At 38.2% G+C, this 18,117-nt stretch overlaps 1 protein-coding gene across 1 annotated transcript in view; it reads right to left on the bottom strand.

Annotated features, from left to right (window-relative positions):
* ITGA8 (integrin subunit alpha 8) overlaps positions 1-18,117 on the bottom strand; it is a 169,479-nt gene that overhangs the window by 119,621 nt on the left and 31,741 nt on the right. Inside the window, exons 5-11 of the mRNA XM_072825691.1 lie at positions 17,293-17,354; positions 16,156-16,201; positions 11,573-11,698; positions 10,195-10,239; positions 4,547-4,590; positions 3,010-3,066; positions 24-76 (exon numbers count right to left, since the gene is read on the bottom strand). Of these exons, the coding sequence (XP_072681792.1) occupies positions 24-76; positions 3,010-3,066; positions 4,547-4,590; positions 10,195-10,239; positions 11,573-11,698; positions 16,156-16,201; positions 17,293-17,354 (433 nt within the window). The remainder of the gene's footprint in view (positions 1-23; positions 77-3,009; positions 3,067-4,546; positions 4,591-10,194; positions 10,240-11,572; positions 11,699-16,155; positions 16,202-17,292; positions 17,355-18,117) is intronic.

Here is an 18,117-nt window from a genome sequence, read left to right as displayed (position 1 = left end):
TGAGGAAGTTCTTATAAACTTACCCATCATTGTTAACATCTGACACTGTGACCGTATATCCAAAATAAGATGCCATCTGCAAAGGAAAACCATAAGATGACATAGTTTATGTTCAAAAATAATTTCTATAATCCTCCCTCAATTTTTCCTGAAGGATGAATCTCATTGTAGCAGATTTTTGCATTACATTCATTGATTCCTGGACATGGACAGAATCTTAAGTCATTCAGTCTGGCCCATGCATAAATTCCCCTCAGCACCCCTGAAATCTACTTGGCCATCCTCTGCGGATGTTCAACAATCAGCCCATTCAATTTGTGGACACAATTAGAATTTTCTTTGCTAAAATTGGCCCTTCTGTAACTTCTGGTCCTTAATCCGCCTTAGTTTTAGAATCTTGAACCTCACAGAATAAATCTAATTCCACTTTCATATGAAATTTCATATTTGTATCTGGCTCACCATCATGGCCTCTCTTTCTTAGAGATACCACAAGTCATACCAAAGAAAAGATGACACCCCATAACACATTGCCCGGAGAAGAATTAAGTAGGATTACATTATTTGGTTTGGGCTTTTTATATTATGGAAGCATAAAAAGGGTTTTATTTTTTCTGAATATATATATTTTTTATTTATTCATGAGAGACACACAGAGAGAGAGAGAGGCAGAGACATAGGCAGAGGGAGAAGCTGGTTCCATGCAGGGAGCCCGATGTGGGACTCGATCCTGGGTCTCCAGGATCAGGCCCTGGGCTGAAGGCGGTGCTAAACCACTGAGCCACCTGGGCTGCCCAAAAAGGGTGTTAATTTCAAGGGAAACTATGTCTCAGTATCAATTCATATTGAGTTCATTGTCAAATAAGGTTTCTAAGTCTTTTTTTTTAGTATAGCTAGGAAGCCACATTCTAGCTCTTAAATTTTTTGTTTTTTCAAGCTATGTTTCCAACATTTATCATCTTTTCAGATTCAGCCCATAGTTTGAACTTATCGAGATGTTTTGGTTCCATATTTTAGCATTCAAGGACTTAGCCTCCTATCATATTCTAATGTAATCAGTCTACAATCCACTAGAAGGTGTCCTTTACAGAAGGCACTGGTCTGTGTTGTTCACTTTTGTGTCTCCACTGCCTGACCTGGGTCCAGCTCAGAGTGGGTGCCAGGTGCCAGATACTCTTTGCAGAGAGAATTAATACTTGAGTTAACAAGTGTCATGCAATAATTAAATTCTCCTACCTCCTTTCTCTATTCCAAACATAGAGAATTGCTTTAGACTGAATGTTAGTGTCCCTCCCTTCCCCAAATTCAAAGATTGATCCTAACTCCAATATGATGGTATTAGGAGGTGGGGCCTTTGAGAAGTGATTAGGTCCTGAGGATGGAGTCTTCATGAATGGGGTTAGTGCTCTTATAAAAGAGACCCCAGAAAGCTCTCTAGCCCTCCTTTCACCATGTGAGGACCCAAGAATATGGCCATCTTTATGAATCAGGAAGCCAGCTCTCAGCAGATACTGAATCTGACTACCTCTTGATTCTGGGCTTCCCAGTTTTCCAGAACTGTGAGAAATAAACATTTGGGTTTTTTAGCCACCCAATCTATGGCATTTTATTATTCTGAAGACTAAGATATAGTTACTGGGTGCCAAATGATCTTTGCAGAGGGAATGAATACACAAGTTAATGGTGCAATAATAATTCAGTTCTCCCACCTCTCTTCTCTATTCCAAACATATACAGTGAAATTCTTACTTCTGGTGTGACATTGTGTGGCCTTCACTCAGAGGAATTTCATCATTTATGTATTAAATGCTGAGATTAAAGACTGAAGAAGTAGGAGGCATGGAGGACGAGAAGTTAAAGAAAGGCCAAATCTAATAATGTTTAAAGAGCTTCTAATGATAAAAATGTGAAACAGATTTGGGCAAAAGAAATGTCTTGCCAGATTTTCAATAAACCATTAATTACCATCACTTGAGAATAGTTCAAATTTTGTAAGTTCATCCAATTTCACTATTGTCCCAGCCTTACTTCTCCATATTAACCACAAGAGTATCATGAAGGCTTGTTAAGTGCTTTGTTGAAAATTGCAGAGTAACGGATAGACTAAAGCCCCGATTTGGTGGGGGGCAGGGGGGTTATGATGTCAAACATGTTCTGTGTTCATTAGGAAACTATTAATCAAAATTGCTTGAAAAATACATTATTCCAAATCTATGTCTCTAGTGATGAGGGGAGCATCTAAGGATCTGAAACCACCATCCAGAAGGCCATGATGTAACTTGGCCAGATTCACATGTGAGGCTTCTTAGAAGTTCAGCAGTGTGGGTTTCTGGGTAAAAGAGAATATGGGTTGCCTAGAGAAACTGATTCAGTTGATGACTGGCTTCCTTAGATGGCCACACCACATTCATTGTTTAAAGAAATGTGGCAAATCTCAACAGGTTACAGTACCCTGGAAAACTCAAGGTGGTGGGTAAAGTATGACCTTAGGCCATATTCGGTTAGGAGAATGACAGGCACTTCCCTCATTCATAATAAGATCTCTCTTAAAAAAAAAAAAAAAACATAATAAGATCTCTGCCAGTGACAGTGGGTGAAGAAGAACATCTAGTCCCTGGGAGGAAAGTACCAGAACCAGATAACTTGTCAACCTCCACATAATGTTGGGGAGTGGATAAGCCTGTTGACTTTGACCAATACAGTGGGGCCTCTGAGAAGCCTGCTTCTTCTCAGAGGGAAGGCAGGTCCCCAGAACTCATCACCAGGCACACTACATACAGGCCTATAGCAGAACGGGATTGTTCTCAGATCCTAGGAGTTAGTGACACTGCTGCATGAGAGCTGGAGTCTTGTCTATCTGATTTATGTTTATATTCCCAGTGCCTAGACCAGTGCCCAGTACAGAGTAGGTGCTCAGTGAACACCTATTTTATAAATGAATAAATTATATGAATATTGCAATTCACTAATAGTACTGAGTGACATTGTTTGATATTCAAAGGTCTTTACCTGTTCGCCAGTGAAATTCTGAATGAAAGTCATATCTGTAGAGTTAATGATTGAAACCTGAAATCACAGAAAGTAGATAGGTTACATCATTTGACAGAATTGGAGAAAAAAAAAAACTATTTTAAGTTACAACTGAAATCATTTTTAAATTTTGGGAGAGAATAGTTAATAGTTAACTATATGTAAAACAAAAATGTGATCCCATAAGAATGATCTTAAAAAAATCCAATTGAACTTTTATCTCTTGGTAAGCCTGTAATACTATCAAATTAAAATACATGCTTACGAATCTGGAAAGGGAAAATAGAAATTGAATTCAATTGAACACTGAGAGCAATTAACCTGATGGCCACCTAATTGATCTAATCTAATTTTGTCTAAATTTGGTTCTGTGTTTGTTATTATGAGAAACTGATGATGGCTCTTTGCAAAAAAAAAAAAAAATTGGAAATTTAAAATGTTATCCATATAGCAAAAATATTACTTTTAATTCTATTCGGTCAACCTAAAATCTGCAGATATTACATTCACTAGACTTTTTAAAGAATAAACATTATTTAAAATACAACTTTTTCTTTTCAGAACATCTCTTGATTTTCTTCTCCTAATTTTATGTTAACTAGCTATAATGGGTCTGAATAGTTTCCCTCCAAAATTCATGTCACCCAGAATGTCAGAAGGTGACCTTATTTGGAAATAGGGTCTCTGTAGATGAAATACATTAAGGAACTTGAAATGAAATCATCCTGGATTTAGGGTGCACCTTATATCCAATGACTGATGTCCTCATAAGAAAGGAGAGGACACACACAGACGCAGATGGGTGAAGGCCATCTGAGGACAGAGGCAGAGAGTGGAGTCATGCTGACACACACCAAAAAAAGGCCGTGGTCACCTGAAGCCAGAATAGATAAGAAGGATCCCCTGCTAGATGCACTGCAGGAGGTGTGACCTGCCTGACACTTGGATTTCAGACTCTGGTCTCTTGAACTGTGAGAAAATAATTTTATATTGTTTTAAGCCACCCACTTTGTAGTAGTTTGTTGTGGCAGTCTCAGGAAATTGATACACTAGTGCAATAACAATTGATTTTCTCATTTCTACCATATGAGGCATATTAAAATGCTGAGTGCATCGGCAACAGTATCCTCTACAATTATTCCTAGATTATGCATAAGGGTCATGCTGGCTTCATGGGTGTGACCTGCAGAGCCACACAGGTCCCTATGTTCAACTGGGCCCCACCCTTGGTTTAATGCCCAGCTGCTGCTATCCTGAAATTCTTAATAATTTTGAACAAAAAGCCCTTTATCTTCATTTTGCACTGGGTCCCACAAACTCTGTAGCTGATCCTGTACAAAGATGAGAAAAAAAATCTAGCTTCACTTGTTCTCCTTCCTTTTTAGTAAGCAAACATGCACAGATCTGTAGGGGCTCACTATTAAAAGGCATTTTAAATCATATAAAAGTTGAATGAAATGAAACATTTCTTTACATATTTAAGAAAATATTCCAACAATGCATCCTTTGTACTCACATATCCAAAATTCTGTGCTCCTCTTGGAACGCCAGCAACCAGTTCTGGGGATAAATATAGTCATGTAGAAGGGGGATTACATATATTTTAAAGCTATCCAACAAATCAGTTAAAAATAGTGCTTTTTAGGTGAGTAACTGTCATGTGGGGAGCTGGAAGTGTGAAGTCATGGTTTTGCGTTTGCTTTTGCTTCTGTTACAGACCATGGAAAACAGAACAAAAGTCATACTGTGAGATTTACCCGTCTTCATCACCAGCCTCCACGTGTTTTTGCCTGCATAGCATAAGCCTGGCCTCTCAGCTCTGCGTGTGACTTGTAAGTTAAACCTCTTATTCTGCTTTTACCAGCTTTCACTGTGGTGACATCTTTTGTATTAGGGTAAAAAGTACAGCTTCTGTCATGTTAAACATGTTAAAACAATTCATGTTACCTAAAGAAAATCCATCAGAAATGACATGAGTCTGGGCCCCTTGGAACTGTTTGCTGGTAGCAGAATTAGCAGGTGACCTGGCAGCTAAGGGTCCCCCAGAAAGAGAGCTTCACTAATAGAAACAGAAGAGGCACACCTGAGGGAAAAGGTCCGTATAACTCATTGCACTATGATCTGGCTCTAGATTCAGAAGCTACTGATTTTTTTCTTGGGCCTGCTGTATACCTGGGATATTGGAATCACTAATTATCAAAGATCTTTCAGCTCTTGTTTTTATAATTCTAAACTATCCTTTGATTCACTGAGGTTAAAAATCTAGTTTAATTTAAACAGGAAGGGCCTAGAAGAGAATCCCTTCCATTTAAATTTCCTCATCCTGCCCTGAAAGGTACAGCACAAGTTCTAGCATCAATTATATCTGGTGTGCGGTGTCCTAGCAGAGTTAGGTGCTCATGCTACTAGCTTTAATAATCAGTGAAGATTCATTTGGGGTTAGATGTTGGACTTTTCAGTAGTAAATCCATTCATTCAATTAACAAATATTTATAGGTAAATGGAGTATACAGTAGTGAGCAAGATGGACAAAATTCCCTACTTTCACAGAGCTTATACTCTGGTTGGAAGAAACAGTCAATTTAAAAAGCAGAGTCAATGAAATAGTGTATCTAAAGGGAAAATATAGTAAGAAAAAACAAGTAGCAAAATGGTACAGGGAGTGCTAGAGGCAGGATGGAGAAGGATTTATGGCTTATTAGGGCACAATTATCAGGAAAGGATGTGGCAAGAAAGTGACACTGGAGCAAAGACTGAAGAAAGTGAGGCTGTAAATATTATGGAGAAGTGGGAAAAGTATGTTCTAGTCAGAAAGAATGGCAAGTTCAAAGGTCCTGAGGTAGAAGTGTTTCTGGAGCATTCAAAGACTAGTAAAGAGATCACAGAGGCTGGGGGAGAGGGAGTGAGAAGTAAAAGGGTAGAGGATGAGATCAAAGTAACTAACAGCCTCATGAATGGAGTCTCTCAGGTCATTGTCAAGACTTGGATTTCATGCTGAATAAATTGAAAAATCACAGGATCAAAAAAGTTACGCAATCTGACTTTTGTTTCTAAGAGACCATTTTGGCTACTGGATTTAGAGCAGACTACAGGAGGCCAAGGGAAAAAGCAGAGAGACCGGGTAGAAGGCTACTGCAATAAAGTTGGGGAACTTGGATCAGAGTAGAAGCTGTGCAGGAGGTGAGAAGTGGTCAGATTCTGGTCATATTTGAGAGTTTGGTTAATAGGATTTACTCATGAATTGGATATAGATGGGATGTGAGATAAAGAGCACAATCCAAGGCTGACTTCCAACAAATTTGGCTTGAGCAACTGGGAGGATGGCATTGTCACTTACTGGGATGAAGCTGTTGGAGGGTAGACCATGTTTCAGGGGGAAGGTCATGAATTTGCTCACAAGCACATTACGTTTCAGAGAGCCATTCAAATAGAGATGCTGAGTATGGAGCTTGAGGTGCTAGATCTTAGAACATGTATCCCTGAACCTAGAATTCAGTGTAATCTGGAGAAGTACCATGAACCTGAATTCAGTAGAAGCTGGGAAAATACGGGAGACTGGTTGAAATTACCAAAACTCAAAGAGAAAGGAAACAGTCCAAATATTTAATCCTGGGATGCTTCTACAAGATGTGAGAAATTAAAGGGGAAACATTAAAAGAGGTGGAGAAGGAGCTTCCAGTGTCTGGGTAATTGAGTGAAGAAATGAGGAGGGAATGATGAACTCTGTCAAATGCTCCTGATAGTCAAGGAAGATGAGCTTCATGAAGCCTCTGGTTTGCTTGACAAAAGCTGTTTCAGCTGAGCAGTGAGTTTAAGAGGAGGGGTACAGTGGAACTGGCAGAGATGCAGGCAGAGAAGAGTGACAGCTCTTTTGAAGCAGAGAAGACAGATGCTTGCTGGAGGGGGAAGTGGAATAAGAAATTTTCTCTTCAACATATGGGAAATAACAGTGTGCTTGTCTGTAAATTTTTCCCCAAAAATTGATGATGCAGATAAAGAATAAGGAATGGCTGGAGTTCCTTCTTTGAGAGGGAATGAAGCCTAGTGCAAAGTGGAGAGGTTGACTTCATACAGGAGCATGGACTGCTCAAGTATAGCAACAGGAGGGAGGGTGAAACATGTCCTTGAAGAATACAATTAGGCTCAGAAGAACTAAGCTATTTGGACAGGTTCCCAGGAAAGGTGTCAGAACTGGAAGCAGGGGCAGCCCCAGTGGCGCAGCAGTTTAGTGCCGCCTGCAGCCCGGGGTATGATCCTGGAGTCCTGGGATCGAGTCCCACATCGGGCTCCCTGCATGGAGCCTGCTTCTCCCTCTGCCTGTGTCTCTGCCTCTCTGTCTCGCTCTGTGTCTCTCATGAATAAATAAAAAACAAAATATTTAAAAAAAAAAAAAAAAAAAGAACTGGAAGCAGATTCCTCGATTTTCAATAATGTTTATTTGGTATGAATTAAATTGGCATCTAGCAGCAAATCGCCATCAGATATAATGAAGTTGACTGATTCCAGGATCACACCTATCAACCAGAAAAGACTGCCTCTCCCATTTGAGATAGATGACAGCCACTACTAAGCATCCTACAAACACAGAATTTCGTTTAAAAGAAAACAACTATTACACTCAGTAACACTGGAGTCTGCAACTTCACATGGCCACAATGCTAGGAGTTATTACAAGTAAATATTGATTAAGAATGTTCACAATTATTTAAAAATCATCAAGATAATGAAATTGTTTAGAGTGTAAGGCAAATTAGAACTATCACTCAACTACAAAAGTATTCAATTAGGAAGGAAAATAAGTGACTTTTCTTAGATCCATTCCACTAACTCATGGTAAACTTTCTCTTAATATCAATAACACATGGAGGTAAAAGTTAGATACCTGGCCTCGAAATACATGACCCGGGCGTCAACCTCATCAAGAAGCAGAAGGGAAGCCAGTGTCTATCAAATGTCTTCTACCCACTAGACAGGGAGCCACATGCTCTATAATATTATACTGTTTAACCTCTAAAAAGTAAGCATTCATATCTCCTAGGATTGGCCAGATCACTTTCTTGGTTTTAGCTCGCTACATCAGGCTCTAAAACAAGAACAAAAGATCTCAACCTTTTTGAGTCATAAACACACTTGGGAAGTAGATGGAAGTTATGGATCCTCTCACTGGAAAAGTTCACATACAGCAAAACCTTGCATATAATTTCTAGGAGTTCAAATCCCATGAAGTCCATCCATGTATCACCCAGAGTCCAAGGATCCCATATTAAGGGTCTCTCACCTAGAGAACATCAAGTCACTTGCTGTTTTACGTAGAATTCCAACTCCTTCCAGTCCACTTAAGTAAGTAGTGAACACGGTTAGTTTGAGACTCAGTGTGGTCTGATAAATGGATCATAATCTCTGATAATGCCTTTACATATTCACAAATCATTTAAAACTTGGATCCATCTAATAAGTCAATCGGAGAAGGACAAACATTATATGTTCTCATTCATTTGGGGGAATATAAATAATAGTGAAAGGGAATATAAGGGAATGGAGAAGAAATGTGTGGGAAATATCAGAAAGGGAGACAGAACATAAAGACTCCTAACTCTGGGAAACGAACTAGGGGTGGTTGAAGGGGAGGAGGGCGGGGGTGGGGGGTGAATGGGTGACGGGCACTGAGGGGGGCACTTGTCAAGGGATGAGCACTGGGTGTTATTCTGTATGTTGGTAAATTGAACACCAATAAAAAATAAATTTATTATAAAAAATTAAAAAAATAAAACCTAAAAAATAAAAAATAAAAAATAAAAAATAAAAAAATAAAACTTGGATCCATCTAGATATTTCTGTGATCTGATGGAAAATCACTATGATCTCCTACCATTTTTCCCTGTAATGTGCTGTCATGTATCCCTGTTAATTTCCATGAGTCAAGACTAAAGGCTCTACTAAGGAACTTTCTAAGAGTTTAATGCCATGTTTAAAATAATTTGGCATATTTTATAGTGGTCTTTGCTAAATCACTGAGTGATTATAAGATATTACTTTTCAATTTTGTCTCTGATGGTTACTAACCCAAGGGTTATTTATTATTATAGCTAATTCTACTGTTTCATGAACATACAGGATTAGCTCATTTGATCCTCATAAGAATCTTGTGATCTAGGTACCGTATTGTTTTCATTGTTGTCATCATCATTATTATAATTATCATCATTATCGTCAGCAGCAGCACCATCATCATCATCACCATTACCATCCTTATCGTCACATTACTATCCTCCTCCTCATCATCATCGTTATCATCATCATCATCATCATTACCACCACCATCACCATCATCGTCATCACCACCACCATCATCACACCATCCCTCTTTTAGAAATTAAGAAAAGGAGATGCTGAGATGTCACGTAACTAGGTCACAGAGCTGGCAAGTGGCAAATTCAGGGTTGAAACTCAAGTGGTGTAACTACAAAGTCCATGCTTTTAACTACCACGATAGATGGTCTTTTGTTATCTTGATGAAAAAAATAAAAATGGAAAGATAGGGCCTTTAAGAATTAGGTTATATTTTAAATAAAACTGTTCTTTTAAAGAAAAAAAAAACCCCTTGCTTTCAAACTCTACCTCACAGCATAAAGAATATTTATTCTCTGTGAATTTCTGCTTTGTAGGTTAATTCATTCCAATATTTTGGACTTGAGCATGTCCAAAGGGGAAAAGGAAATAATGTGGAGATGTTGGGTTGGAGTCTGGCGGGGAGTTTGGTATGGATATATCCAATATAAGATCCCAGATATTAAAATAAAGACGGAAGATGTTGATTTTTCAAATTTGAGCTATCACTAACAGCATGTCTTTTGTGTAGGCCATTTAATCACCTGAATTTTTTTTCATGCATAGCATAACATGGGATTACTGGAATTGTTTTTATTGCTTAACTAGATTTAATAAAGAGTGATATTCAGTCTTAACGGAATTTTTTGAGACTTAAAAAGCTGGGCTGAAGTGTATTTTGTTGTTTTTTCTATAATGTATTATCATATACATTCTGGGGTCCCATATTTGTACATTTTGTGTAGTGAAGAAAATTACATTTATGAAAGGGCTTTTTAGGTCACCTTACCTTTCCCCATACTTTATAAATGACTTACAATCAATAATGTCTCTCACCTTGCTCAGAGTCTCCAGTAAATTCCCCAGCAGCAACTGAATATCCTGTGTTAAAAAAAAGAAAAACCAATCACGTGTTTGAAGGCTTTACAAATGAGCTAAGTCTAGAAACATGAAAGAATTACCATACTACCACTTTGCTCAGAAATATCAACAAATACTGTAACATAAAATTTGAGGACTCTGCAAAGGGAAAAAATTAGTGGGGCCAATATGAACAGTTCTGTACTAAATCCTGGAAGCATAATAGATCTCCTGCTTCTGGGCATGGCAACACAATCAGATTCTGACGGATGCTTCATAATCCACCTTCAAGTGTAAATGGTGGCCACTGCATTTTAAGGTCACTGATTCATCAGGATCAGACATGATACTCTGAAAGGTATATTTTGTGCTCAGCTTTTGCTATTTCTGATCATCAAGAAGGTCTAATTCCTAATTTCTTTAAGGATGGTTTCCCACAAATTTCACTTAGCTCTAAAGTGAGGTAAGGTGAAAACATAACCACAGTTTGCTTAATTTTTTCTTTTTTAGAGAGAGAGAGAGCAGGGGGAGGGGAAGGGTGGAGAGGGGGAGAGAAAGAAGGAGAGAGAGAATCTTAAGCAAATTCCACTCTCAGCATACTGATACTGAGCCTGACACAGGACTCCATCTCCAGACTCTGAGATTATGACCTGAGCCGGGATCAAGAGTCAGATGCTTAACCGACTGAGCCACCCAGGCGCCCCACAGTTTGCTTAATTTAACCAAGCAATCAAAATGCCAATATTATTCCAAAAGCGGGAAACAACAGTGGTGCAGCAACATTGTATGTATGGTTGGTATAAGTTGCATTTTGACAACATTCTAGGAACTGGAAGGTCTTTTACCATTGCTCTAAAAACTGGAAAGAGCTGCCAGCATGTTGCTCCTATAGCATTGGGCAGCCCTACTAATTCATACTATCTACACTTGGCAAAAATATTTTATGTGCAAGACACTGTGATGGTTAGTGTTTGCATACTGCATACTATAGTCTAAACTGAAACATAAAATTAACCATCAAAATCCTCCAATAAATAAGCTATTGACTTTGGGACTGAGGCCAATGTTTTATTCTATGCAAAAAGTATCCATCTAATTTATTGAAATTTTTAAAATAAAAAAAATGGTTGTTGGGTTTGAAGAAAGATTCTATTAGGAAGCCTATAAAATAGACTGAACCTAAAGAAAAGACTTATAATATGGCTCAACAAACAGAAAGTCCATTCTAAGCTAGTAAGGAAAGAAATTTTGCATAAATTGCAGTATAATATCAGATAAGTGAGGAGTACAATTTGCATCTACATTTAATGTTTGCCTTTGGAGGAACACATATGTGTTGAGCAACAATTCTCACCAAGGTAACTGTCATCATAGGAAGCTGGAGCCACGTCTGTCTGCTTTTCTCGAGCCAATTTCCTTAGAATATCCTTGAATGAGTAATTTGCAATGATATCGGCAATACTGGCAGTGATCACCTGACCTGTGTTCAAACAAATTAATACATTAGTGGAATAAATGCAAGAGGCAGGCCCTCCCTGGGCAGACACAGAACATCTGAATGATATATACTTCCTTGAAAATAATCATGGAATTGCTTGAATTTTTGATGATGAATTTTCCCAGCTGCCAAACTGCAAGGTGAGGCTGGTTACAGCTGGGGAGAGCTTTCCATTCTGACAGAAGAACCAAAGATGAACTACATAATTTTATCTGTCTTCTCGATGCCTTCACAATACATACTCCCTCTACCTCCAAGCGAGAAAAATATCTGAGTAAAGACACCTGTTGTCACAATTTATGGATTAAATTTTTAAACTGGACCATCATGGCTAGAAGAAACATCATCTAACTTTGAGATCATCTAGCCAAAATATAACTTCTTATATGTAAGGAAACTGAAGCCCAGAGAGCATGAGTGCTTTCTCTCAGGTCATGTAGTTTTGCTATTAGGATATTTGGCATTACAACCAAGGTCTCCTTTGGCATTCTAGTAAGGCTATTTGTGTTCTCACAAAATACAGATTAAATCTAAATCACTTAATTAATAGATTGTGAAATCCATCAGTTATGTTAAAAGAAGGGATTACATAACCTATGAGGCCTCTATTTTTTATGGTAAAATATATGCACAGAGCACAAAATTATGACAATGGGAGGCAGTGAGGTCCAGTGAGATCCACAATTTGAGCAAGAAAAAGGAATCCATGGCTGCCAACAACGATATGGTAAGAAATTTGACTAATATCTCTCAAAACAAGTAATTATTAAAAGTCTTGAAACATGATCACACTGGAGGCAGGGGTCAAACATCCAAAAGATGGCCAGTAATTTCCCACGACGATTTCCATGCATTCCCATATTTATGATGGGACAAGTGTGATCTCATGGTTTTTGGGAGAAAACTGGAGAAAGGATTTCAAGAAACTAACATTTAATAATATTAATTTTAAAGCCAAATTATTCTTTGGGGATTTACTGATAATTCAGCCTGTTTGAAGTCCAAATGGAATAAAACGATCAGATTCAGCCATAAATAGTTCCCAATGACTATGTCTGAAATGATTGTTCTAATATTAAGACAATGATATTTACACATGAATTTCTGAACAATGTCTACAGAATTTGCCAATTTTCTCTGGTTTAAAGCTAAATACCCCTTTCCCATCTCCTACATACATACTGCCTTTGTTTGTTTCCTTTAGCTGCTTCTATAAACATTATAATCTTAAGCCTCAATAAAACTACATTACCTATCACAGACAATGCTTCTAAATCTCCTTGGTATGGCTACTTTTTTTTTTTTTTGGTATGGCTACTTTTAAGCAAATCATCAGTATCAGACATTTTTTTTTAAGTTAAGGAAAGGAAAACACTATGTAATCAAGTGTATTAGAAGAAAAAAATTTTAAACACATAGGATTTTTATAACTATCTGTGGCATAAAATATAGTTTTTAATTTGCAAAATAATTTAAAAATGTTAATTATTTGATGTTCATAGGTGTACATGTATGAATTAAGCTTAACAGTAATTTCACATACAATTTTATCATGAACTCATCTCTGGGGTCTCTTCCATTGGCTTTTAAAAAATATTTGTAGTTTTGTATTATTTTATTTCCAGTATAGTGGACATACAGTGTTCTATTAGTTTCAGGTGTACCATATAGGGATTCAACAATTCTATACATTACTCAGTGCTTGTCAAAATAAGTGTACTCTTAGTCCCCTTCACATGTTTCACTAACTCTCCCCCCCCCCCGCCCCCCGACACACACATCTTCCCTCTGGTAGCCATTAGTTTATTCTTTATACTTAAGAGTCTGTGTTTGGGTTTGTATCTTTTTAGAATTTGTTCATTTGTTTGGTTTCTTAAATTCCAGATCTGAGTGAAATCATACAGCATTTATTTTTCTCTGACTGACTTATTTCACTAGTAATATATCCTCTAGATCCATCCACCCACAGTGGCTCCTGGTCTGGGGAGAGGGAAAGATAACTACACACACCAGTCAGACTGTGGCCGCAGCACTGGGCGGGGGCCAGACAGCTGGTCTCACTGCAGGACCTGCCCACCAATGGAAGTTTCTCAGGGAACGACATGGGGAAAATACCCTTCAGTTCAGGGCTATTGCACCTCTGACAAATGGCTGGTCTGACTCAACTCAAGCCTTTATAAGCTGCTGCTTCTATGCTGTTATCTCCACAGGGCTGTTTATTGTGCTGTCTCTCAGTTTCCTCTTGTCTTTTTGGCTTTCTCAGAGCTGAGCTCACTGATTTTTAAAGTTCCAGGTTTTAAGTCCCACTAGTTATAAGAACTCATGGAAGTCAGCCCCTCTGATTTTCAAAGCCAATGTAACAGGGATTTATCATGCCCCTGACAGATCCCTGACATGATAGTCTGTTTCTCTCCCTGCTCCATGTGTACAGCATCCCTCCTCCCAAGGACAGCCCCGTGGGTCTGGTTAGCTCCCTACCACATCTTCACCCTTGCTACCCTCTTCAGTATGGCCTCTTATCTACATTTAGTTATGGATTTTTTTCTACCAGTCTTGGGGTTGTTTCCGGGGCTATTTACACTGATCTGAGTGTTATCTAGACAACTAGATAACTTATCTGTGGGATAAGGTGACCTTAGGGTCATCCTATTCCACCATCTCTTGCAGACTCCCAGTATCTGTACACTTCCACTGGCCTTTAAATATGACCAAGTGTCTTCCATTTTAAAAGAAAAACTTCACTCAACTATTCATTTCTCTCATAGTCTACTCTATCTATATCCTAAACTTTACAGCCAAAATTCAGTGAATATTCTTTGTCATCTCTATGTAAGCATCCCATCCACATCCATCGCATAATGGTCACCAATATGCGAGTGATGGAAGTTTGTATTTTAGCCTAGATATCTTCTCTGAGCTAAAGCTCATACATCTGAACACTTAAGTAAAACCTTGGCATCTCAAACATTTTCTTATTCAACATAACCAAAAGCAAACTCATAATCTTCCCTTTCCAACTGACTCCAAACGTGTTCTCTTCCAGGGTTCCCCATCTCAGTGAGTGGGACCCACTTACAATTATGCAGTTGCAAAAGTCAGAAACATATGCTGGGCATCCTCCTTTCCCTTACCCACACGTATCCAATCCAACCCATTAGCTAAGCTGTTTATTTTCCTTCCAAAGCATCTCTCAAATTCCTCTTCCTTTTCAATCTGTACCTTTTTTTTAAAGGACATGCCATTTATTTTATTTTTTTTTAGAAGATTTTATTTATTTATTCATGAGACACACACACAGAGAGGCAGAGACACAGGCAGAGGGAGAAGCAGGCTCTGTGCAGGGAGCCTGACGTGGGACTTGATCCCAGGTCTCCAGGATCACGCCCTGGGCTGAAGGCAGCGCTAAACTGCTGAGCCAGCTGGGCTGCCCTCAATCTGTACCATTACCACTCTTGAGAGTATAGGAGGATGAAGAAGCAAGCATCTTCATCTGATCTTTATTACTAGTTTACCTTATAAACTTGTAACTAACTTATCACTTTATAACTGGTTTGCTGATAAGCTCACTTTGGCCAACCTCCAATCCATTTTCCATATAGCAGCCAGAGTGATCTTTTCAAAACACAGATCTGATCATAGCATTCCATGATTAACACCCTCCAGTGGTTTCCCATTATTCTCAAGACAAGCAACAAATACTGTAGCTGAGGCCATCTATTTTAAACTCTTGCAATCCACCAGGAATTTCTTATTGTTTTTAGAATAAAGACACAGCTGCCTTTGTTGGCCTACAAGCCCTTCATGACTGGGGGGCTGCTCGATACCTCCATGATCTTCTGTCTCTGGTCACCCTGGCTTCCCTCCTTCTCACCTGACTGCTCAACTTTGGGTCATAGCACCTTTCCATATGGTCCCTTCTCTCTTTGCTAGTTACCTCCTAGCAAAGTTCAGATCTCAGGTCAGGGTTGCTCATTTTCAAGTTAGTTGACCTTAGGGCAGCTGCTGGCCTATGTAACACCTTTATAAGAATTAGAAGGAATCATCCCATCTGGGCAGATGCTGTCCTGTACCTGACTCCTTAAGCAGAGCACAGGTTGTATTTCAGTCCCCTGTCCACCAGTGTTCAGAGGATGAAGTATCTGCAAGCAGCCACCCTGGAGAAGCCTCCTGTACTCTTAAGACTCATCACTGTATCCCCAGCATCTGACATAAAGCCTGGCATAGCCTCAATAAATATTTGGTGAATAAATGAATTAAGTTGCAACAGTGTTTTAAAATATCATTTATATAACAAAGTACAATGGGAAATGATACCTCATTTGAGAAACTATGAATCTGGATATAAAATTAGTAAAAGGTCAACATTTGATTGTTACTTGTGCTTCATCTCCTTGTTAGTAACAACAAAGGGGCATTTCTTTTCTGCTAATGGAACATACCTTGCCAATAGAAACTTCCCGGTCCTCCTACTATGAGGTCTCCATTCTACAAAACAGAAACAGCAACAATTAGAAAAAAAAAAAAAAAACAGATTTTTTTTAAAGGTGATATAAATCAATGTTAATGGGCACTGCTCTAACAATTTGTTATACAATAAAAAGCAATTTTTAAATGAGGCCTTTCTATTGGAGTCATGCAGCTTATTTTATTTCCTTTTCTTGCTTTCTACTATTTAGTGTGTTAGCATATTAAATAATTTTCATTTGACTCAATTAGCTAAGTTGAATTCTCTCCCTTGAGGATATATAAATTCAGTTTTTTGGCACTGCCTCAGGTAAGCAAAATATGTACAAGTTTAATGCTGTGTTATTTAGCAGACATGGTCTTTTGAGCCTTGGCAACAAAAAGAAAATTCGGTTTCTATTTATCTCAAGGCCACAGTAATGCCTATTTTTTCCATACATCTGCAACCACCCCCCTTTCTCCTTCTCAGGAGAGAAAGCAAAAACTCTAGACTAGGAAATATAAAATTCTTCTTCTCCTTAAAACCCCACCTTCCAACCTCTGCATCCTTAACTTTCAATGGGAAAAAAAAGGTAAATGATAAAAAAAGCAATGAACTTTGTATGCTGAAAATTTTTTCTATACTATTTTCAAAACCATGAAACCTTTGTCCCCTCTTAGCTTACTAGGCATCTCTGCTTTTAATTTTGTGAAAGGATGTGTGAATTTAAACACTAATGTTAAACGTCATCAGTGAATTACAGAGATAAAGCAATTTACAGATTCTTGTGATTTGTTTTTTTTTTTTTGAGGCACATTTCTCTCACTGAGTTTTTGAGATTTTTCATCTAAAATGACTATCACAAGAGATGGGAAGAAGACTGTTGCTTTTTATCCTATGTATTTCTGTGCTATTTTAATAGATTAATAAAAATAAAGAGCAAACAAAAACATTTGAAGAAGTTGCCAAACAGGCTAGATACACACCTAAAAGTTCTTTTGGTGGTAGTGGATATTGGGGGGGGGGGGAGGTTGGGGACAGGGGCATAGGGATGGGAGTGAGAGAGTGAGGGTGAAAAAAAAATCAAACAGATAATACAAATATTAGAAGCTATAAGACCAAAGGAATTCACCTTATAAAAATCCAGACTAAATCCCGCTTGGCAGTAACCCTGGCCTTCTGGATCAGCATTACCTAGAATGACCAAAATATAGAAGTGTTATTACATCATCATTCCCAAGATATATTTTAATAACCAATTCAGGATATTCTGTTGTTTTTTTCTCTGTAGACTTCTAAATTTAAAATGATCAATCTGTTTTATATTTTTAGAAATTCATTCCAAGTAACCTATGAGATATATTTCAATTTATTTTCTCGTCCTAAATATCATTGTGATTCTGTAGTCAGGTCATCAGGAATAATGTTCCTTGGAGCTATTAAATTGGGTTTTACAACTCATGTTTGTTTGAAGACATAAACTCTCCTTCTCTCAGCTATGTTCTGCATTCTCCAAGGGGTGCTAATGTGTTTCTGAGTGGCCCACATGCTCTGTGCAAAGCCATTCGTGTCATTCCTAAGGAAATCCCTTGAGAAAGAGAGAGGCAAACATGATCACCTGGGTAGATGCTTTCTTCTGAGGGCACCAGCAAAGATTCTGATTTTAATGGTCTCCAACAGGAAATTAATTTAAAATTATCCTAGTATCATTAGTTCGGTACGTTTGGAAATTGCATTTCTGGTCACAACGGACCACGTGGGCACATTGGAATATCAGTGTTTGCAAAAGAGAAAGCCCTCAGTAATGGCTTATCTTGTATTTTATCCAGTGTAATTCACCAACTGAATGTCCAATAGGTTCTTATCATACCATTTAAAAAATTATGGGAAGGTCAACATGTGGATCCCCGGGCATTGTTATAAGGACGTTAGGATCAGGAATTTAATACTTGCCACT

Source organism: Canis lupus, chromosome 5 (genome assembly GCF_048164855.1).
Source record: "Canis lupus baileyi chromosome 5, mCanLup2.hap1, whole genome shotgun sequence".
NCBI lineage: Eukaryota > Metazoa > Chordata > Mammalia > Carnivora > Canidae > Canis > Canis lupus.
Note: the sequence above shows the minus strand (reverse complement) of the source record. Positions and strands in the feature narration are given on the sequence as shown.